The sequence below is a fragment of the Rhinoderma darwinii genome, chromosome 6 (genome assembly GCF_050947455.1).
Source record: "Rhinoderma darwinii isolate aRhiDar2 chromosome 6, aRhiDar2.hap1, whole genome shotgun sequence".
Taxonomy (NCBI): Eukaryota; Metazoa; Chordata; class Amphibia; order Anura; family Rhinodermatidae; genus Rhinoderma; species Rhinoderma darwinii.
The window spans coordinates 37,467,130-37,491,879 of NC_134692.1; the positions used below are offsets into that span (position 1 = coordinate 37,467,130).

The 24,750-nt window shown below is 42.5% G+C and overlaps 1 protein-coding gene across 2 annotated transcripts; it reads left to right on the forward strand.

Moving 5' to 3' along the window:
* Positions 1–1,992: 1,992 nt before the first annotated feature.
* On the forward strand, positions 1,993–18,894 carry PJVK (pejvakin). 2 transcript variants are annotated; one of them, XM_075831149.1, is made up of 6 exons: positions 1,993–2,203; positions 8,509–8,704; positions 13,522–13,663; positions 15,344–15,461; positions 16,200–16,310; positions 18,169–18,894. In XM_075831149.1, exons 1-6 carry the CDS (start codon positions 1,993–1,995, stop codon positions 18,468–18,470), a joined length of 1,080 nt encoding a protein of 359 aa, XP_075687264.1. In that variant the 3' UTR covers positions 18,471–18,894. The 2 variants fall into 2 exon arrangements, with proteins under 2 accessions (XP_075687264.1, XP_075687265.1); XM_075831150.1 differs by having other exon boundaries at positions 16,200–16,295.
* The last annotated feature ends 5,856 nt before the right edge of the window (positions 18,895–24,750 follow it).

Below are 24,750 nucleotides of genomic sequence, written 5' to 3' on the forward strand. Positions count from 1 at the left end.
CCAATATATAGTTATAGTATCGCGAGCCACTGCGTGGGGGCTTCTTCACCCGAATGTGTTTGCCGTCTAGGGCACCAATACAGTTAGGAAATTGAGTTGCTCGAAGAAATCCTTGCGAAATTTGTAGCCACTGTTCTGTCGTGGGCTGAGGCATGACCGTGGGCTTTAATCTCTGCCACAGCACAACACAGGTGGATGTGACAATGAAGGAAATGGTGGTCACTCCCAAAAGAAATTAGAAATGTAACGAATGGTAACTATTGTCTGTGGCCAGAAATCTAAAAAGCCAAGAGAAAACAAAAGCAATCAACAACACATGTTAGGGGGGACTTGTAAAACAGACAGCGTCATTGAACAAGTAATTGCAAGTGCACACATACCACAAGGTCACAAGCAGGCGTTCCTCTGGGGAAATGTAGCGTCTCATGTTGGTATTCTGGTAGGTGATTCCAGGGCGAATCTGCACAAGCAGAAGATCAAATGTGGCCACAGACAAGCGGCAGAATGCTCTAAATTTATCGGGGTAAAGTAAGTCCTCATACAGAGTATGAAAATGCCCTTTGGAGTTTCGTTGGGCCACAAGTGGATGAACCCAAATGCGACTGGTGCTGCAGCATGGGTCGGCCTTCCCCAAAACGACGCAAACTCATCCACGCAAGAAGCACAACGTGCCAGCGACTGAGAAGGCATAACTGCCTTGCAAATTCAAAAACGTCTCAACTGGTGAAACACACACTGGGGTTTCTGCAGAGGCTGCAATTAAGGCGCAAAACCTCTTTTCCCAGCAAGCAGGGGTTGGGCCAGCAGGCCTATTTGTAGGCTGGCCTCGCAATAACGACCTCTGCGTTTTTTACGCGCGTTTTAAACGCTGGTCATGCGCGCGTTAAAAACGCAACAATGCTGCGTATACGCATGGAAAACGCAATCGCAACGCGCGCAATACGCAGTGTGTTTTACGCGCGCAAAACGCACACGCTCGTGTAAATGAGGCCTTACACTAGAAATTCTTTGTTTTTAGGTAAGTTTATAAGCATAAGGCCCCATGCACATCGCATTTGTGCTATCCGCCGGGCGCATACGTTTTTAAACACTAAAAAAAGTATTGAAACGTATAGCTCGGCGTATACATAGACTATAATGTGTCAAACGTAGACCAAAATAGCATCCGTTTGGTTTATGTTTGTCATGGTTTATGTTGGGATACTGTTTTTTGAAAGTACTGAAAAGCGGGTCTGCTACGCTATTCTGTACTTCAAAAAAACGTATACACGATGTAACTTTTTTTAGCATTGATCCCAATGGATGACGTATGCAAACGTAATGCTATACGTTTGTATCCGTTTACATACAGTAAATCTGTCCGTTTTTTTTCAGTGTTCACTTTAAAAAAATAAAAAAAACGTATACTTTTTTTAGGTAAAAAAACAGACAGAAACGTATACCGACGTATGAGCGTACGCTAAACCTACACGCTATAAAAAACACAGACGTAAACAGAAAAAGGTACACGTTTGTATATGTTTTCAATGGTCCACGTTTTTATAAAAAAAACATATACGCCCGTTGGATAGCACAAACGCGATGTGAATGGGGCCTTACCAGGATTTTTTCTTTACTTTGTAGTTTCATGGAAGACGACGCTATACAGAATAAATCATTGTCTCGCAGTGAAATGAAAAAATAGCTAAATCAACTTCATATTTTTTGAAGTTGAGAACTTTTGTGCTTCACGACATGGAACATGTACAGTGTGTTACCAGGAACACAACAAAGGCCCCTATCACGTTACACCTTCAATTATTCATTGACTTGTGTAATAGGAGTCAATGAGGGTACATGAGATGTTGGAAACAACACAACATATGCTGTATGCATCATCGGCCTAGGATGCTGCGACCTACACTCAAAATGAGTACATTTATTTCAATTTTCAGCCAACTACGTATAGCGTGACTGAAGACCACCCGGCGAGGAGAAAGATATCTTTTTACTATGTTTGCTGCTGCTACAAAGAACTTTGTTAAACAAGTCGGTGATGGCGGGAGGCTTATACCCGTGCCCAACCTTAGTGAAGCAGACAAATACCAGCCGCTGAGCCTTGTAATAAAGAAGAAACGCTGCTTGTTTTCCCGCAAGTACAAATTCATCTCAACCCCTTTTACACTCAAGGATATTCTTAATGGAGATAAGGAAATTTCTGCAGGTAATTCCCAATGGTACTTTAGTTGAACGTGATCCTTTATTTTGCCATGTTAGTTGGTGCTGTCTTGCTGATTTTATAGGTGAACCGTGTTTGAGTGTCCACTCACTTGTGACCTAGTGTTGCTCAGTTGTTTCTTTGGTGTCCCAGCAGGTAAGTTTCCTTTCTCTGTTGACCCAGTGGCTTAAAGGGGTTGTCCGGGTCTTATGTAAAGAACGCTATAAACTAATACTGCTTTCTAATATAGTTTGTACCTTAATTCTTCACCATATTTAAAGATCTCTGTTGCTGTCAGTGAATGGAACTATTTGTGTTTAAAGCCGGAGGATGAAATTCTGTACAGACCTAATGCTTCTCACAATTTTCTAAAATGGTATTCTTTGTAAGATAAACATTACAACAGCTGTTCTGAGTGTTTGCTACAATGTATCAGTGTAGGTACAACATATCGTCCAGGCTGTTCAGCTGACATAGGGTTGACTAGACTGGATACACTGTAGAAAACTTACAGCTGTGAGAAGTAATATGTCTTTATAGGGCCTTGTTTACACGACGCTAAAAAAACCTGACGTGTAAACGTGTCAGAAACGCAAGCGTCTTTGTGAAGCGCTTTTTAAACTTCAGGCGCTTTTTACACGTTTTCGTTGCAGTTTTTGACACGTTTTGTGCGTGCTTGACTATGGGAATTGGGTGCGTTTTTCGTGCATTTTAGGTGCCTAAGAATTGACCTGATGCTTAATTTTTTACACGACACGTTTTAAACACGCACGTAAAAAAAGCGTCATATGCACTAACAGCGCGCCTTCCCATTGTTGTCAATGGGAAGCTTAAATCAAGCGTTTTGGACGCGTTTTTCGGCCTGTGAACAGGGCCCTCCTCAATGTTAAAGAAGTTGTCCAGGCAGGGGGCAGTTTTTTATACTGATTCACTTGAATAGGAGCAGAGCTTCAGCAACGATCATATACGGATGACCTATCTTGTGGATAGAGGTCATCAGTATGAAAAACCGCCCCGTGCCTAGACAACCCCATTAATAATTTTCACTGATAGCACCACTGACCTGCAAAACTCTCAGGACACTGTAATCTGAGCTGCTAATTAGCATCAGATAAGACTAGGACTGCTCTGTCCCCCGCAAGCACCCTGCCGTCCTGTCTTATCTTCCCTGCACTTGCCAGGGAAAGTGAAAAGAAAAACTCTGATTCCTTTCTTCTGGAGTGTGCAGAGATATTTACATCTCTATATATAATGTATTCTGCTGTGCATAGCTCAGTGCACGCTCACAGTATTATAGCTCAGTGCTCGCTCACAGTATTGTAGTTATCACTTCAAAGTTCACTTCCCATGAAAAATACAAACTGACAAATCGTAAAATAGTGCCTGTTAAAGAGGATTCCCATCTTGGACAAATGATATGCCGTAAAAGTCTGATAGATGCGGGTTCCACCTCTGGGACCTGCACCTATCTATAGAACGGGGCCCCCTACACCCCATTCTAGCTTACTCGACTCCGCTGCCTCCAGGCCACATCCTGTTTAGGTGGTCGAGATTTACGGAAACAGCCGAGTGCTCGCTGAGCTACGTTGTTTCCGTAACTCCCATAGAAGTGAATGGGAGTTACTGAAAACAACGTAGCACGGAGATCTACGCTATTTCCAGAACTGGGTAGCTACGGAAACAGCATAGCTCGTTGTGCTACGCTGTTTCTGTAACTCCCATTCACTTCTATGGGAGTTACAGAAACCACGTAGCTCAGTGAGCTCGGCTGTTTCCGTAACTCCCGACCACCTAACCAGGATGTGGCCAGGAGAGCCGTGTAAGCTAGAACGGGGTTTAGGGGGCACCGTTCTAGAGATAGGTGCAGGTCCCAGAGGTGGATATGCCATAATTGTCCAAGATGAGAAAACTCCTTTAAGCTGGTATAGAAGTACAAACTGTGTTTGCTGTGCTGGCCTACAAGGATTGCCCGCCAACCAACTGGGAACAGACAAAGAACTGGAAATACTTTATATTTAGATATATATGCAATATAGACACTGCCAATAAAAACATGTTATGATAAAAGGCGGGCGGCAGCGGACCTCTCGGTCTGTCTCAGCAGACTGCAGGGGGTATTATTACTTTGGGGGCATAGAGCGGATTATTACTTTGGGGCAAAAAAGGAATATTTTAAGGGTAAGTTCACACGTAGCGTAGATACTGCAGATTTTCCGTAACTGATTTTTTTTGCAAAAAATCCGCAGGTTAATACAGTAGCAGCAAAGTGGATGAGATTTAATCTCATCTCATCCACACGCTGCATAAATGACGAGTGGGAAAATCTGCTCAGAAATGTACCTTTTTAATCCGCAGCATGTCAATTGTTTTTTTTGTTTTTTTGCGGGTTTTCCCCATTGAATTCAATGGGGATGTAAAACCTGCAACAAATAGCAGATGTTGTGTTTTTTTTGCGCCGGAAAAGCAGCAATTCAACTTACCCAGAATTATGTGTTTCTTCATCTAGGTCGGCCTCCTGGGACATCCCATGTGACCGCTGCAGCCAATCAGAGGCTGCAGCGGTCATATGGGATAAAATGTCATACCAGGCGGCCAGCCTGCAGGACGGCAGAGGGACGCGTCTCCATGGCTATTCAAAAGTATGGCTTTTTTATGTGCAATTTTCCGCAGCAGACATTCCGGACGAAAAACTGCACCACAATTTGGTGCAGTTTTTCGTCTGGAATTCTCTGTGCCACAAAGTATCCGCCATGTGTGAACATAGCCTAACTCTGTAGAAGCACTGCGGGTAGCAACAGAATAGGAAGTGTGTGCGCAAAAACGAGTCATGACTGGAACTTGAAAGAAGTTGAGAAGAGAAGGGAAAGAGAAGACGTCACATGTAAGTTATTGGATGTAACTGTAGTATGCTCACTATTCACTGTGTAGAACTGGTATTTGACACTTATTGGGGGCTGCATTATTTAGAGGTATGGGGGGGCGGTACAAAGTATATGTCTTTGAGTTTGTGTCCATGATCTTTTCTGACCGTTGCAACGCCTCTGGCTGCTAATGCTGGATCAATGGGTCACTTAAGAAACCCAGCGATGCAGCTGTAATTTACAGGTGGGCCACAGACATCGGCCATAAAGAGAAGTTGCGGGGAAGGGGGGGGCCCAAGCTGAACTTTTACACCAGGGACCATGAGCCTTTAGCTACGCCCCTGCCTGCACCACAAGGGGAAACCTGGACTCCTTACTGACTTGTGTAAATTTCTAATCTGGAAGTCGTATTGTTGGATTTGTTTTTACACCTATGGTGGAGCAGGCACAAGCTGTTGTAACACAGGCACTATAATACTTTTAGTAACCAATCAGATCACAGCTTTTTTGTTTTCTGGGTGGTTATAGGCAAAAGTGATTTTTGTTACAGCCGTTTTTCTGCACGAGGGCCCCAATGTTCGCTAATGGGCCAGATAATAGACATTGCTGTATATTCAGTTTGCTAGCACAAAAGCATAGCGTCACTAAGACTGGATTCACACACAGCGATTACCCGTGTATTTGGTGCTGTTTTTCGCTACAATAGTTTTGTTTTGTTCAAAAACACTGTGGCCAGATGTTACTTTTTAAAGTCTATAATAAAATATACGAAAACCAGCATACACAGTTTTTTCAGTTTTTTTTTTTGCCATTTTTTGTTGTGTTTTTGGGGTCAGTGGTGTTTTTATAAAAACGCAGCATATTCTAGCTATGACTTTTTTTTTTTTCCATAGGCTTCTTTATAGAACTTCAAAAACGCAAGGAAAAAAGATCACAAGATGTCACAAAATAAAAAATGCCACCTAAAAACACATTGAAATTTACATTTGTTTTAAAACGTTGGAAAAATAAAAAGAGTCTGGGTGAAGGAGGCCTAAAAGTAAACCTACGCTTTCAATCATAGATTAAGGCCTCATGCACACGACCGTAGCCCGTAATTACGGCATGAACGGAGTATCATCCGCGGGCCGTCCTCACATCACGGACCGTGCACACATTGATTTCAGTGAGCCCAGACCGCAAATGCGGTCCGGGCTCCCGGCCAATGCACGGACCGTGTAAACAACGGTCGTGTTCATGGGCCCATAGAAATAAATGGGTCTGCAATTCATCCGCATTTTTGCAGATGAATTGCGGATGCAAAAACACGTTTGTGTGCATGAGGCCTTAGTCTTACTGAGGTTTTTTTCATGTTATTTAGTCCTTTACTTGCCCCTTAGCCACAGACTACACCTGACAACGCTTTGTTAGCATTAGTAATATGCAGAAAAAAAACAGTTTGTAGTCTGTTGCTAAGGCAAATCTACATATAGCAACCAAAAGAATTTAAGGCTGGGTTCACACGTGGCAGAATTTCACTTAAATTCCGCTGCGGACACTCCGCAGCGTTAATCCGCAGCGGAGCCGTTTCTCCATTGACTTCCACTTTAATTTAGCAGTGTTCGTTTAGACGATGCGTAAAATTCCGCTGCGGAGCATAGGCTGCGGAGCGGAATTTGGTGTCCGCAGCATGCTCTGTCTGTTGCGGAGGTGTGGCGGACTGTTTGCGGACTCATTGCGGAATTTCTCCATTGACTTCAATGGAGATTCTAATTTCCGCAATGAAGTCCGCAGCTGTCATGCACATGTTATGTGTGCTGCGGATGCGTTTTGCTTTTTTAACTTGACATTTCTTCATTCTGGCTGGACCTATGTATTTCTAGGTCTACAGCCAGACTGAGGAAGTCAATGGGGCTCCCGTAATGACGGGAGCGTTGCTAGGAGACGTCTGTAAATAGTCACTGTCCAGGGTGCTGAAAGAGTTAAGCGATCGGCAGTAACTGTTTCTGCACCCGGGACAGTGACTACCGATCCCAATATAGAGCAACCTGTCAAAAAAAATAGAAGTTCATACTTACCGAGAACTCCCTGCTTCTGTCTCCAGTCCGGCCTCCCAGGATGACGTTTCAGTCTAAGTGACGGCTGCAGCCAATCACAGGCCAATAACAGGCTGCAGCGGTCACATGGACTGCCGCGTCATCCAGGGAGGTCGGGCTGGATGCCGAAGGAGGGACGCGTCACCAAGACAACGGCCGGTAAGTATGAATTTCTTTGACTTTCACAAGGGAAAGTGCTGTCCCTTCTCTCTATCCTGCACTGATAGGGAGAAGGGAAGTACTTTTCCCACAGTCCGCAGCAGCTAGTCCGCATCAATTTACTGCACATTTTGTGCAGATCCGCAGCAGAATCTGCAACGCAGATTCTGTGCGGCATTGATGCGGACAGTTGCGGAGGAAATCCGCCACGTGTGAACATGCCCTTAAGGGGTAGTCCCATCTAGACAGCTCCTGTCCATATGCCCTATTCAGGCATATGGACGTTATAGAAAGGGACCCATAAGGGTATGTTCACACGAGGGCGTCCGTAACGGCTGAAATTACGGGGATGTTTCAGCCTGAAAACATCCCCGTAATTTCAGCCGTAACGGCATGTGCAGGCGCTTGAACGCCGCGTCCATTACGGACGTAATTGGCTCTGCTATTCATTGGAGTCAATGAATAACGGCTCCAATTACGGCCAAAGAAGTGACAGGTCACTTCTTTGACGCGGGCGTCTATTTACGCGCCGTCATTTGACAGCGGCGCGTAGATTACGCCTCGTGTGAACAGACAAACGTCTGCCCATTGCTTTCAATGGGCAGATGTTTGTCAGCGCTATTGGGGCACTATTTTCGGACGTAATTCGGGGCAAAAATGCCCGAATTACGTCCGTAATTAGTGCGTGTGAACATACCCTAACAGTGGCTACCTCTCTTGCGGGCCCAGTGCGCTGTCTGTAAATCTGGCATATGAAGGTTCGGCAATCCTTGATAATACGGCAAGTGACAAAAATAAACCCATGATGGATTAATAGAGATTATCCTGATAGTAAAGAACTTCAAGTCTTAATCGGTAGGTTGACACAGTATAAAACCAGGGCATCCCTGGTTGTGAGCTCCATAGCATCTCATCTTCTGGGGTTCAAATGCACGGACGTGTTGACAGGCAAGTAGTCACATTGTGATGGTGACGTGCATACACAAGCGTTCACAGCACTGACAATGATGACACGTGTACGTCATCATCATCATCCATGTGTGACCAGGTTAGGCCAGGCTCCTACACAACGATTCAGCTGCGCTATACATTTCACTATAGATATGGGAAGTTGTCTGCCACCATATACCCCTGTTTGTATTACTACAAGGATAAAATATACCAGATCTGTGTGCACAACTTTTATTTTTTTAAATCATGTTTTGTTTTTTTCCAGGTGTCAGTTCTTATCAGCTTCTGAATTATGAAGATAAATCGGATGTGTCTTTAAATAGGAGACATGGGAATCAGATCATGAATGATGTTGGGATGAATATTTATGGGTCTGATTCTGTTGCAGTAAAAGCTTCCTTTGGCATCGTAACCAAACACGAAGTGGAAGTCCCAACACTGCTCAAGGAGCTGATTTCCAGGTATAATATTATATGTGAATGTGTCTCAGCACAGATGTTTATACGCACCAACCTTTACACAATGGGGTAGATACAGCACAAACGCCATACATATGAGGTCCCCCCTTCCTTAACACATTTTCCAATTAAAAATACATGGGTTCACAGGTGCCATAAAGCAAACATAAATACTAATAAATAAGACACAAGAAACTTTAGGCCCTGTTCACACAGTTTTTTTTTACGCGGAAACCGTGTCGGAAAACGTGGCAAAAACTGTCTGAAAACGCCTCCCTCTGACATGTCAAAAGTTTGTCAAACATTTAGCTAAACTTTAAGGCTCCAATATGTCAGGAAAGAAAAACATGCAGTTGTGCCCAAGGGGAAAATTTCTTCAGTTTAAAAAGGTGAATTATCAAGGCCCTAAAATTAGGGAACCAGGAAGGGGAGTTAGTGTAGTTTCCAAAATGGGGTCACTTCTGGGGGGTTTCCACTGTTTTGGTCTCACAGGGGCTTTGCAAATGCGACATAGCGCCCAGAAACCAATCCAACAAAGTCTGGACTCCAAAAGCCAAATGGCGCTCCTTCCCTTCTGAGCCCTACTGTGTGCCCAAACAGCAGTTTATGACCACAAATGGGGTATTGCGCCATTTTGCCGGAAGCAATAGCGTAGTCGACTATGCTATTGCTACCGGCAAAACAACTGATCTGGTGCACAAAAGAGACAAACGGAAACCAGGGGCACCGGCTCAGTCACCTTTGAAATCAATGGTGATGGAGACGGAAACTTCTGGTCAGTTTATATCTGCTCAGGGTCCTGTTCTGATGGAAGCCTCCGACGGAACGTCAGAACTGGACCCCAACGCAAATGTGAACAGAGCCGTATGTCTACAAATGATGCTGTGGAGTTTCTATTTGTTACCATTTAATATTTTTGGAGGTGAGGTACAGTGCTTTGAATCCCCTAGCCAAAGTGTTATTTGCTCTGGGAGATATATATTTATTATATGATTGTGCCCCAGTGTAAGCAAGGTCCATAATGACATGGTTGGGTGAGTTTGGTGTGGAGGAAGTCTAGTGGCGTCACGGAGCCCTGACCTCACCCCCTCTGAACACTTTGGGATGCATTGGAGTGCCTACTTTGAACCAGACCTTCTCATCCAACCTCAATGCCTGATCTCATAAATGCTCTTTTGGCTCAATGGACAAAATCCCACAGACACACTCCAAAATCTTGTGGAAAGCCTTCCCAGAAGAGTGGAGGCTGTTAGTCACAAAAGGGGACCCAACTCCATAGTAACGGCCATGGGATGTCCAAATATCTCATATAGGTGTGATGGTCCGGTGTCCACATACTTTTGGTCAAATAGTGTATCCTGTTAGCATTTAAAACCACAGTTCTTCTTAGATGAGATATAACAATGTACCTTGTCTGTTCTAGTTGTAGAATCCAGGCCATATATTCCGTCCTAGTAGTATATAAATATCACATGCTCACCAAAGATATTGTTTCAAATCGACTGCTAAGTATAGATGTCCGTCCTGGAGCAATAGGTCAATAGAAGCCACAGCACAGGACGGCTAGTAGAGTCCCAGTCTCACGAAATGCCAAAAAACTAATGTGCAGAGACGCTAGAAAAAGTCACTGATAATCACAAGTCAATGATTTTTCCACTTCTGTCGCTGTTATTGAAAATTCTGATCATCAGTTTTTGTTATTTCTCTTTATTGGACAGCCAGGTGGAAACCAATATGACCACGAAGTCAGCCTTATTATTAAGTGATACCTGCCCTCACTCCATATCACCATTAGGGTATGTTCACACGGCTTATATTTGGCAGTTTTTCGCGAAAATCGGAAGCAGAACGCCTCCAAACATCTGCCCATTGATTTCAATGGGAAAAACGGTGTTCTGTTCCAACGGGTTGTTTTTTTACGCGTTATGAAAAATGGCCGCATTAAAAAACGCCAGCGAAAAAGAAGTCCATGTCACTTCTTGAGCCGTTTTTGGAGCCGTTTTTCATTGACTCTATAGAAAAACAGCTCCAAAAACAGCCGTAAAAAACGAAAAACACCAGTTAATTAAAAAACGGCTGAAAATCAGGAGCTGTTTTCCCTTGAAAACAGCTCCGTATTTCCAGACGGTTTTTGCTAAGCGTGTGAACATAGCCTAAGATTTACTTTAGTTAGCTTGAAAATAATTTTTTAGCTTGACCGAAGACAATGACTCAGAAACGTATACTTACTGTTGATTTTTTTAAATTTAATTTTGTGTTGTTTAATTCTTCATTCTTAGGGCCTGTTCACATCACCGTTCATTTCCGTTCCGGGATTCCGTCGGAGGGTTCCGTCGGGTGAACCCCGCAACGGAAAGTGAAACTGACAGCACAGCTTCCGTTTCAGTCACCATTGATCTCAAACCAATAGCGTAGTCGACTCCGCTATTGATTCCGTCGGAAAACCGGAAACCAACCGGAATGGTGACGAACAGAAAGCATTAGCAAGGTTTCCGTCACCATTGAGATCAATGGTGACTGAAACGGAAGCTGTGCTGTCAGTTTCACTTTCCGTTGCGGGGTTCACCCGACGGAACCCTCCGACGGAACCCCGGAACGGAAATGAACGGTGATGTGAACAGGCCCTTAGGAACGTGGGGGGTTCCCAGAGGTCGGACCCATACAAGCTTAAAATGATGGCATATCCTAGCAATATGCCATTATAAAATGGCAGTAACCCTTAGGGTATGTTCACACGTACATGTCCGATACGCCTGAAATTACGGAGCTGATTTCAGGAGAAAACAGCTCAGGAATTTCAGACGTAAAGGCAAGTGCAGGCGTTTTTCGCAGCGTCCTCCTTACGCACGTAATTGGAGCTGTTTTTCTATGGAGTCAATGGAAAACGACTCCAATTACGTCCCAAGAAGTGACAGGCACCTCTTTGACACAGGCGTCTTTTTTACGAAAAAAATGACCGTTGGCACAGAACATCGTAATGCCCATTCAAATAAATGGGCAGATGTTTGCCGGCGCATTGGAGCCGTATTTTCGGACGTAATTCGAGGTTAACACTGAGTTTTTTGCAGGCGGAAAATCTGCCTCAAAATTCCGTTTGGAATTTTGAGGCAGATTTTCCTCTCCCTGCACGCCGATTTTCGCTGCGTTTTTCGCCTGTGGCCATTGAGCGGCGCGGGCATAAAATGCAGCAAAATACGCTTTCTCTGCCTCCCATTGATATCAATGAGCGGTCAGAGGCGTAAACGCCCGAAGATAGGACATATTCCTTCTTCTTCTTGAAATCAATGGTAGGCATTTTCGGCTGTTTTTTGGCGCGTTTTGCGGCACGGTTTCAGCGTCCAAAAACTCTGTGTGAACTCCCCCTTAAAATCCATAGCTTTACCTTGGTGTTATTGTAGCAGTAGTGACCCCTGCTGTAGAAATTAATGAACTACAGATTAATCTGAGAGAGAGAGAATTAACTATTTTCCAGATACTAAAGTCAATATAGTTTAGCTGTATTATGCATTATTTCTCTATAAAATAACATTTTCTAAGGAATCTTAGCTTTTAGATTAAAGGCAGAAGTCTATGGGGGAACTTAAAAAACGTTTTTATGAGAGTTTTCTATTGTAGAAAAGTTGCAAACGGCCCAAAAGTCGCAAAAATTTGGACTTTTAAATCGTTTCAGCTGCTCTCGTCTCTGAGCTTAGTGGAAGGGGGCATCGCCACCACTGCCTGCTATATTTACTATAATTTATGGCACAAATTGGCGGAAATGATAGCGGAAATCTACGCCAGCTCCTGGCTGCCGTAGATTTCATTTAGTGGCGCACGGACAGCCAAAAATTAATCCTGCTTGTTTCTTAATAAATCTCCTTTTGTGTATTGAGACTAATTCTAGACACAGGTAATATAAAAGAGTCAGGTTTAGCTGTAGGAGACAGGACTTCCTCCGGAATGACAGATTTACCATCATTTATGCCAGAAACTGCCGTAAATGATGGAGCAAAACTACACCTGCTCAGAGCAGGCATAGATTTGCATTTCTGTTGCACGGACAGCCAAAGATGCGCCAAATGTTTTAAGAGATGTGCGCCTCTTAATAAATTTGCCGCTTTTTCCGCCAAAGTAAATTAGTTTAAGACCGCCATTTGAAACGTCAGTCTTAATATATTCCCCCACAGTTTCATTTTTCTGCCCCATGCGGCATGTAAGAGCTTGCTGATGAGCACTTGATGGTTAAAGGCGTTCACTATCATTTAAAAGAGATTTACATGTTGTAATATAATCCGTTTTTTTCACCCCTGCTCTGTTGTTGGTGCCGCTAGCACAGCAGAGGTTCGGGGTTGAGCAAATGTCTCATTGGCCATTTTCATGGTACTTAAAGGAACACTCCGGGAAAAGTTTATACACTGTGTTATGCCCTGCGCAAGTCCTGAGAAGCCGCTGCATAATGCTACGATTCAAAGACCACCAAGGCAGGAATCCTTGTGTCATGCCCCACCCCCTCAGGCCCTACATTAGACATAAAACAGTGTATTTGTTTTGCCTAGAGTGTTCCTTTTATTGTCATTTGCAAATCTACATAAAGAACTGCACTTTTTCAACCACGTATTCACCACATGAATTCTGTCTTCTCCATCCATAGACCTCCAGATGATTTTTTATATATAGTCTCAGTTTAGTTAGAAAAAGTCCATCCGTCAGTCTCTTTCTCCAACCTCTGCATCATACCCTCATGATGACATCACATTAGATTATTTTTCTAGTAGTAATAAACGAAAAAAAGTTAGGATAAATGTATTTGTCTCTAAGCTCATTCTTCTTCTTCTTCTTAGAACTATTGACTTGGATCATTGTTTAGTTCGGCAATCAAGAGAAAATGGGAAGGAAATCCTATGTGTGGTCATGGAGAGCATCCGGACAACCCGCCAGTGTTCTTTATCCGTCCATGCTGGCATGCGAGGAGAAGCCATGAGAGTAAGTCTATAGACCCAACACTTTCTTATGTCCCCGGTTTTTAAGTTTGAAGGACTCTATGGACAGAACCAGGGGCTGACTAAGACCTTGGGCTCCTGAGCGACGGTGAGTGGCAAGACTGAATATAAGACATTGACCGGCTCAGCGTCATAAGTGTCCATGAAGCCGCTTGAGATTAGTCTCATCATCTGCATGGGGTTATAAGGGCAGAGGATAATGGGAGTGATATTAATTGTCAAAAACACCTTCCAGGCTATAGTTAGAAATCTTCCATATTGCATTTAGTGACATTTCTTAGTCATGCAGTCCGACACCGTGTGGTATTCAATGTGGCTTGACGTACAATTTTTGTATCATCCGGCGCCGCTATGACTGCTTTGGCTTTTCTCTGAAATAGCATGGCTCCCGCATAGGCACGGTGTAGAAACTGCATCACAGACACATCTCTTGAACTTCAATATTTTGCACAATGCATGGTTAAATATAAGGCCAATGAGGCCACATTCTCTTCGTTCTTGAGATTGTTGTGGGTCGTATTGATGACTTATCCTATCAAAATGCCATCAATTTCTAACGGGAAAAAATTCCTTACATTGGTTCTCTATTTTTAAGAAGTTAGATTTATTTATATCAGCACTATAAGCTAAGATCGCCCCTGAGATTGACCCTTCAGACTCACTATATGTATGCCATGATCAGCGTTGATCACGGCATACAAAGCGGAGATCAGAGAAACTCTGATCTGGACTGTTAGAACTAAGCTGTGGTTGTGTGTTACAGACGTTGCCCTGCTACTGATTATGCGGGCACTGCAGCAGTGCCCAGGTGATCAGCGTGACAAGTATACAGCTATTGCCTGTTGCTCATAATGAGAATAGTCATCATATCCTTTAATGCTGACATCTAGTGGCCAAAATGAAAATGGCAATATTTTATTACCTAATTTTAAAAGACATTGAAAAAAAAATCTGATGATAATGTCCCTTTAAATCTCTGTCCATAGGAATGCATTAGAGTAGGGTATTTCGGGCGGAAGTCCCGGACCGAACTCAGTGCAGGGAGCCGGGCTCCTAGCATCATAGTTATGTACGATGCTAGGAGTCCCTGCCTCTCCGTGGAACTACTGTCCCGTATTGAAAACATGATTACAGTACGGGACAGTTGTCCTGCAGAGAGGCAGGGACTCCTAGCGTCGTACATAACTATGATGCTAGGAGCCCGGCTCCCTGCACTGTGTTCGGTCCGGTACTTGCGGCCGAAATACGTCCGTCAATTACGGACGTAATGACCTCGTGTGAACATACCCTTACTCTGATCACTTGTCCCCATACATTATTATCATGTCAGCAGGGTGATGTGCTGCCAACAACGATAATATTTAACTTTTTAAAAACGATACGACCAGCAGATGATCAGGCGTTTGCTCGGTCATCTGCTGATCGTTCCCCTGTTTACACAGGGCAATTAATGGCAACGAGAGTTATATGAACACTAGTCTGTCCGATAATCGCCCAGTGTAAAACCCCCTTTAATCCATGCTCTTTAGATTAAGACTGGCATATGAAACCCCAGTACCTCACTGGCTCCAATGTGGTTTTCAGTGAGGGATTTTTTTCTTGTTTCTGTGGATATACATTAGTTTATTTATTAATTAATTTTCTTCTCCTTTTTTTATCTCAGTTTCGCATAATTGATGAGAAAAACCACAAAGGGCGTGACAAAGCGATTGTATTCCCTGCGCACACCACCATAGCGTTTAGTATTTTTGACCTGTACATTCACTTGGATGGCCACTTTGGTAAGTTGCATACTCTTACAAGATTTTGTCATGTAAATTTGTCTGTAGGTCATTCATTGTAAGGTTTCCAGATAAGAAAAAAAATCTAATTTTTTTATTTTCTTTTTAGAATTCTTTTTATTTTGTTTTAACTATTCTTCAATATAACAGAGTGGGGGGATGGGAAAGGGGAACAATATCGGGAAAATAAGTTACAAGTCAGTACAAATGTCAGGTATTTATATACCGTATATGCAATCAGATATCTTAGTAAATTAGGTAAGTGAAATGAAACATGTTTCGAATAAGTACAGTACTGTGATCAGCTATGATATATGCATCCGGAACATCAATAAGGTATAGGTGAGCATTGAATATCATTAAGACATGTAGCAATCAGGAGGTGAGGGGGGGGGGGGAAAAGAAGGGATAATGTATGAGAATAAGGTGTCAAAAAGTAATCGGTGGATCGCCAGCAATCGTTTGTTCAAGCCACCATGTGGTATACTGGAAACATGTATTGAGTTCTTGTTTTATCCTTGACAGTAGCGTGTCAATAAACGACTCCAATAAGGAAAAAAATGTTTACATTTCTTTATGCAGGGTGGCTTCCACCCAATCCATCCTGAAAATAAGTTTTTCTAAAAACAATTTCAAGGATGGGGGCTTTGGTGATTCTTGTAAGATGGCCTTACGGGCCGCACTAGAAATGATAGAGTGGAAATATCATTCTTAACAATATATGTCCTTGTTTTCCAGAACTATGTGTGTCATCTGCTTCAAAAGGAGGTTTTGAGAAGGAGCCCAGTAGATCGTTTTCATTAAACGCTATACGGAACAACTTGTACCGAACAGGCATCCTATTTACTGGTAAGAGGGGAGTCTGACATGACAATATCATTGCTGCTTGAGACTGACCAGAGTCAGTCGCCATGTTTATCAGTACATAGTGACAGCCCCATGTCTGGTTTTTTTTTGGATATGGTTCTTGTATTCTGCCACCCACAGGGCAGCAACAAAGATTTTCCGTGCCCTTCGTGCATGTTATTAGAATCTCTTCCGCTTGTTGTAATTCCAAATGTAAAATTATGGTAGTTATCTTATTTTTGATATATTATGATTTTTCATAAATGTCATATATTTCCTAATATACTGTAATAACCAAACACAAGCTTCAATTCTTGTTGTAGTACTATCATGGCATATGAATTTAGGACCCCCCCCCCCTTTATGAGCCAGAGTGTAGGGCCAGTAACAGAGTTTTACTTTTTCATTGCCAGAACTATTCATGTATTACGTGGCCAGCCTTTTATTTGAATGACCAATGGTAACTCTATATTTCACCAGCAGCGACCACTGTATGACCATCTGCATAATCACCCAACGATATCAACTGCTCACTGGGGGTTGCAGAAGACCCATGGCGATCAGATATAGCCGGTCCGGCTTGATTTGAACAAGGGTTTATCTTCAACAAGACAGCCCCTTTAAGATTCAAATACACTAACTGGAAATACTATACAAATTAATACATATCATTCCGCTACATTTATATCACCCTGTAACATATGCAAATTGTATATGCCAAAAATTTATTTAAATGACAATTTTTTTCTGAGCCTCTGATGAGAAAGGAGTTGGTTTTCGGATTACCTTAGACTCCCTGTAGACAATACGGCTAAAGTGCAGTCACTGCTCAAAGGTGCGGCCAAATAGAGCAATACGACAGTAAAACATAACCAAACAGCCAATACCAACCATAAGCCCAGAACTGGACATCTACTTTAATCCTGCTGCTTGACACTACAGTTTAATCGATGCTACATGCACACAACCGTTGTTTTTGTCAGTGTGCTATCTATTTATTTTATGGATAGCACCCTGACCCATTCATTTCTATGGTCCCATTCACACTACTGTGTTTTTCACAAATCCATGTGGAGACCGTGGGACCTGGCCGCAAAACTCAGCGCAGGTCCTATTCCTGCCCGTGTTTGCGGCTCGGTATCGCCCATTCAAGTCTTTGGCGCACGTGAAAATCACGGACGGCACACGGATGCCATCCGTATGCTGTCAGTGTTTTGCGGATCCCTTGTTTATGGGCCGTAAAATACAAACGGTTGTGTGCATGTAGCCTTAGAGTGAAGACTTTGCAGGCTTGCTGTTCTGTCAGGCCCGGCAGGGTTGGCTAGGAAGTTCTACCTTCAGGTTGGTATACATTCACTCTTGATCGGGCCTTGATGTACCAGACTTCCTGCCCGTATTTTCCCCTTTCAATCTCCCCTCCTTTTTTTCTTCTTATGTTCTTCCTTCGCTCTCCCTCTCACTTTCTTGTCTTCAGCAATCTACTTCTCCATGTTCTACGTCTACTTGGGCCGTATTGACTCCTTCCGACTGCCTTTCTATTGAGGTTATCTAGGAACTCTTACACGTTCACTTCTATCCACTCATCTCTTATCATTGTGTTATGTCTATGGAGCCGCTTCCCAGGAAATTTAATTTTACACAAGTACCTTCTTTTTTTTTTTGTTCTTTTTTGTTGTGTATTTTTTCTGTTACGATGCTAAAAACTTTAATAAAAATGAGTTCATGGAAGATTTTTTTTTTTTATAGTTGTACATTATGAAATCATTTTTATGTCTGTACCCTGCTCATATCTCAGAAGTATTTCTCCATATAGTAGTTTTGTACTGTGTGTAACCCTTCCAATGATTGTTTTCTTGGACAGGAAAAAGAACAATGGATATCATGGCTAACGCAGATTCGTACGTTGATGACATATTTTCTGATTACTATGACAAGGCTGCCAGCATGACTGACATTTCCACTACATACCTGCGAGAAGGCACTCACACTCGTGTTAACCTTCTGAATAATAACATTCCCAAGGGACCATGCGCTCTGTGTGGGATGGGAAACTCAAAAAGAGAGACCGTGTATGGCTGCTTTGAGTGCTCTTTCAATGGACAGGCATACGTCAGGCTGCATGCTGTACCATGCTTTGACTTGTGGCACAAGAGACTGAAGTGATCATTGTATGTGACATTTGTGCCTCTATGTTATATCTCAGGTAAATCTGTGCCACAACTCTCGTCACATATATGCAAATATGGACTCCTACAACTCAACTATGCATCGGTCTCAAGACAATAATGGTAACTGATTCAGACAGCCAATAAACAGACAGTGTCAAATGTAATTATAAACTAGAAGACGGAAGTACGCAATGTCATTGTTGCGATGCAGAGCAGAATACAAAGTGGGAAAGGGACGCTCCCATTGTAATTTTACATTATGGAGACTAATGATTTATCTAAACAATTGACTGCTAGGTGTGAGTCTGGGTGGCTGCCTAGAACAGGCCTGGCCACAAGAGGTGGTCACCTCCTATATTCCAGTGTTGGTAGTGCGTATTGTGTTTGTCCCTGTAGAAGATGGCCATGTCGCCATTTTTTTGGTTTGCGACACTACAGTGAAGATGGGGGTAGAGAGTGGCACTGGCTGGAGAGACTATCTCTACCAGATGGAGGTTTTCCTTAAATGTGCAGTAATAGGAATAAAAAATGAAGAACTGGAGTTCTAGCTTTTATAAATGTATATATTTACCCAGTGTCAAAACACAAACTGAAATATTTTCTTATTAAAGAAAAAGCAAATGTGTCCACTTGGGATTTGTCTTGTACGTGAATGTCATGTATGAAACAGTGGTGCCTGACAATACCTGTTACAGTGGGATGATAAAAAGGAATTAAATTTAATAAAGGGGCACTCCGCAAATAAAATATACACATCCACAAATAAATATAGTTATAAAACAGAGCACTAGACATGTTCTAATTTTCTAACACAGCCTTGCTTCAGAGCAAAGATCTCACAGATCTCAAGTGCTGACATATGGTTACATACATTTTGCCCATATCAACTTGATATATACATAGAACCTGATACTTTTATTATAATTCAAACAACGAATTCATGTCCCTAAGAATCTCCTTTCCGATGCATTTACATGTTGCGGTCATATTGCAGTTTCTGCCGAGATCTTCACAAACTCACGACAAACCACCACAGTTTTGCTGCAATATCTACGTTTTCTGATCTTAATTTTTTTTTTAACTGCATTTATAGTGCTTACTAATGTACTGTCTGTAGCTGAGATGTCCCTGTAAGCCAGTCTCACATGCAGTGACATAACTATGCTCCTGGTGTTTATCTCCAGCTTGTGTGATATTCTGTACATTGAACATATGGTTATCTCCCCTCTACCCCCTCCCTGTATTTCTCACATTCCTCTTATCTTCACTGCTGCCTGGATCTCCCCTCTCCCTCCCTGTCTCTGGAGGGATCATGTTTCTCATGCTGGGCAATAGATAGTGCAGAGAGTGAGTAATTACAGCACTCTCTTCCACCTTGTAATAAGCATCTGTGAATATAACCAATGTCTCTGAGAGCAGAGAAGAACAATGGGAACTGTAGTCCTTTATATAGTTATCCCGTCCAAAGCAAGCCCTGGCAGCATCAAAACAGAGATGCTGTACTGAGCTGGACAAGATAATGAAAATGAAAAATAACTATTTCGGAGCTATGGTGGCACCACCTGGGGAGCATTCGGACACATACAGGTACATTTCTGTGTTAAAGAGGCTCTGTCACCATATTATAAGTGCCCTATATTGTACATGATGTGATCGGCGCTGTAATGTAGATTAAACACGTCCAGTTGTTCATTAAGAAACTCATTAGCATAAAGTTAATATAGGTCATAACTCTACATAAATCTACATTACAGCGCCGATCACATCATGTACAATATAGGGCACTTATAATGTGGTGACAGAGCCTCTTTAAGGGAAAACCCCTTTAATATTTAATAATATTTGCTTTTTGCAAAGCATGTACAAGCAAGACAAAACTTCTACTGTATTTATTAGGATTACAAAATCAGTATATGTCTACCCAAGTTGGGTTCCACTTCACAAAACAAAACAGTTTTTCCAGTGGCAAAGCAATAATGACTTCAATTCACAGATTTCAGAGCTAGAAACCAGACCTTGAGACCCTGCAGAAAAATAATGAGTGAAACTGTAGCTCATTATAATGAAAGACTTAGATTAATGGGGTTCATATAGTTTGGGACACTATATGCCTAAAAAAAACCTGTTCTTGTTGCCTATAGCAACCCATCATAATGCAGCTTTCATTTTTCTAGATCAGTTTAAGGCATGAAAACTGGGCTCTGATTGGGTACTATGGGAAATGATTGGTTACTATGGGAAATTCTGTCAGACAGTTTTGATATGGGCCCATTGAATGTCCTATGCAAACCTCTAGGTTGTGAATAGTTCAGACACATGCAGAGAGACATGTTCCTTCTGCTCATCGGTGTCTATATGATAGACTGTGATAAAATATACTCCAATGCACTCTACTTTTATACTTAGATGCAATGTATGAGTTTCTGGTGTGTAATATGTTTGGTGCTGTATCTACCATGTTATTTCCATTAAACTATAGTTTTAATAACAGCGGTGTAGTTATGTCTAGAATGAATGAATGAAAGAAACAATCGGAGGCGTACCTGTTAAAAAGACAGGCCACATTATTTCTATGTGGTCCCTGAAGTAGGGGCAGTGTGGTTTTAGGCCCCATGCACACGACCATACCCGCAATCACGGCCCGGAATTGCGGGCACGGCCGGCCGCTGACTGACAGCCGCATTTTCGGGCCGTGCTCCCATACAAAGTATGGGAGCACGGCCCGCAAAATGTGAAAGAACGGACATGTTCCATAATTCCCGGAACATTTCCACGGCACTGACACCCTTCCGTAGTGCTACGGAAATGTGTCAGTGTTCAATGAAAGTGAATGGCTCCGTTTTTGCGGACCGCAATTGCGGTCCGCAAAAACGGAGTTTTTTTGCTGTCGTGTGCATGGGGCCTTACAGAATGAAAATGCTCTAAAGAGTTCTGTCAGTGATTTCACTGGCCATTTGCTTTAATATTGTGTCAGATTTCCAGTAACAGAAATCTCCAGTGGTGCCGGAGGGGTTTCAGCGCTCTATAGAGCCTTTTCGTACCAGAAATCAGTGGTGGTCCAAGATGAAAGACTTGACATATCACAGGAGATTGTGATCTATTGCCATGTATCGATGACATATCAGAAGATCATCTTGACTGTATTTCCCTCTTAAAGGGGTTGTTTGCAACTTTTAATGCAAGTTAATGTATGATTGTTTGGGGTTGTGACCCCACCCATTAACAAAATGAAGGGGCTGCACCTTCATTGTTTATCCAGGCACAGCACCGTATATATGGATATGCCTGGTACTGCAGCTCAGCTCATTCAAGTGAACAGAGCTGAGCGAGCTGCAGTACCAGGCACAGCTGCATCCATAAGTCTGCCTTGGTTACACTTTATTAAAAATAATATTTTTATTTGAAAATTTTAATGCAAAAGAAAAGGAAAAACTGCAAATTCCAAGCAAATAATAATATAACATCTATTAAATCTTAAGTGAATATATATATATATATTATTATTATTATTACAAATGAAGTTAGTTGAAGAGATCACAATGTATGGTTGAACTTTGTAATATATAATCTGTATGAATCCTTTCCCTTAGAGTAGTAGCTTAGGGACTGTGGCTACAAGGTCAATGCTGTCCAGAGCGTTCATGGACGAGGAATGCATACAAAGAAATCTATTTACCAGGGATGTAACTTGAAGATTCTGGGCCCCAATGCAAAATCTGTATTGGGTTCTACCTACCATATGCCATTTACAATACTGGCGTCTTCTTGTGTTTCCTTTGAGCCCTCTCAGATACCAGAGCCAGAGTGTGATTACTACTTATGCACCGCCTATAGCTCCTGCTATGTACATAATTCTGGACATGCTGTATGTAAATGAGAACAGATCTTTACCTTAAAGGGTAACCAAACTTTCAGAAAACTTTTGACATGTCAGCAGTTTTGATCGGTGGGGATCCGAGCACTGAGATCCCCATTGATCGCCAAATTGAAGCAACAGAAGTGCTTCGTTTCTGATCGGCTTTCCTCGGAATGCCGAGTGAGCTGTGTACGGGTTCAGACTTTCTATTGAGCCCGTACACCACTTGCTCGGCTTTCCGAGAAAAGCCGATTAGAAACAAAGCAACACAGCGCTCCCCCAAATGTTCTGCCGATTCATTTTAGTGACCGTGGGGGTCTCAGTGCTTGGAACCCCACCAATCAAAACTTCTGACGTAACCATGTCCAAGGTTTTCTGACAGTTTAGTTACCCTTTAAAGAGGCTCTGTCACCAGATTTTGCAACCCCTATCTGCTATTGCAGCAGATAGGCGCTGCAATGTAGATTACAGTAACGTTTTTATTTTAAAAAAACGAGCATTTTTGGCCAAGTTATGACCATTTTTGTAGTTATGCAAATGAGGCTTGCAAAAGTCCAAGTGGGTGTGTTTAAAAGTAAAAGTCCAAGTGGGCGTGTATTATGTGCGTACATCGGGGCGTTTTTAATACTTTCACTAGCTGGGCGCTCTGATGAGAAGTAACATCCTCTTCTCTTCAGAACGCCCAGCTTGTGACAGTGCAGATCTGTGACGTCACTCACAGGTCCTGCATCGTGACGGCCACATCGGCACCAGAGGCTACAGTTGATTCTGCAGCAGCATCAGCGTTTGCAGGTAAGTCGATCTTACCTGCAAACGCTGATGCTGCTGCAGAATCAACTGTAGCCTCTGGTGCCGATGTGGCCGTCACGATGCAGGACCTGTGAGTGACGTCACAGATCTGCACTGTCACAAGCTGGGCGTTCTGAAGAGAAGAGGATGTTACTTCTCATCAGAGCGCCCAGCTAGTGAAAGTATTAAAAACGCCCCGATGTACGCACATAATACACGCCCACTTGGACTTTTACTTTTAAACACACCCACTTGGACTTTTGCAAGCCTCATTTGCATAATTACAAAAATGGTCATAACTTGGCCAAAAATGCTCGTTTTTTAAAAATAAAAACGTTACTGTAATCTACATTGCAGCGCCTATCTGCTGCAATAGCAGATAGGGGTTGCAAAATCTGGTGACAGAGCCTCTTTAAGGACCACATTGTTACCGAATGTATATGTTAATTTGTGCGCATATACATCAACTTTATTTATATTGTTATCTTTAAAGGCTTTGTAGGCCTTTGAAAGGACATTTTTTTACAATTAACCAATCTTTTATGTGTTTTTAAATAATTTTAAAATTGACTTTTATTGAAAAAATGTTTTTACATTTTAAATGTTTTTTTTTACTTAACCCCTTAACGCACCATGACGTAACTGTACGTCATGGTGAGCAGTAAGTTCGCGCACCTTGACGTACAGTTACGTCATTGCTTTGACAGTTAACTGCCGCGCGGCGCTACACCGCAGCGGCGGTTAACTGTGCAGGGTGTCAGCCCTGCTCTCCCCGTTGCCGATCAGCGGCCTGTCGCCGCTGATATCGGCAGTTAACCCCTTAATTGCGGCGCTCGATTTTGAACGCCACAATTAAGGTCTTTAGTGCCGATCGGCAGCCCCCATGTGAAATCACGGGGGCTGGCGATGGTACCCATGGCAACCGGACGCCAGACAATGGCTTCCGGGTTGCCATGTACAGAAGCCTATGAGGACCACCCCGAGGGTGGTCGTCGTAGGCTTCCTGTCAGTGTGACTGTCACGTCACAATGACAGTTGAAATGCATTACACTACGTGTGTAGTGTAATGTATTCCAGCAGCGATCAGAGCTGCAAGTCTAAGTGTCCCCTAGTGGGACAAGTGAAAAAAGTAAAAAAAAGAATAAAAATGTTTTAAAAAAAGTGTAAAAATAAAAGTTAGAAGTGATATAAACAAGAACTGCTTTTTTTCCTATAATAAGTCTTTCATTATAGGAAAAAAAATGAGCACGTAAAAAAAAAGTACACATATTTGGTATCACCGCGTTCGTAACGACCCCAACTATAAAACTATAATATTATTTTTCCCGCACAGTGAACGCCGCAAAAAAAATAAACGAAAAACAATGCCAGAATCACTATTTTTTGGTCACCACCCCTCACAAAATATGTAATAAAAAGTGATCAAAAAGTCGCATGTACGCCAAAATTGTACCGATACAAACTACAACCCGTCCTGCAAAAAACAAGCCCTTACACAGCTTTTTTGACTGAAAAATAAAAAAGTTATGGCTCTCAGAATACGGTGACACAGAAAATACATTATTTTCTAAATAAGTTATTTTATTGCGCAAACGCTGCAAAACATAAAAAAACGTATATACAAATGGTA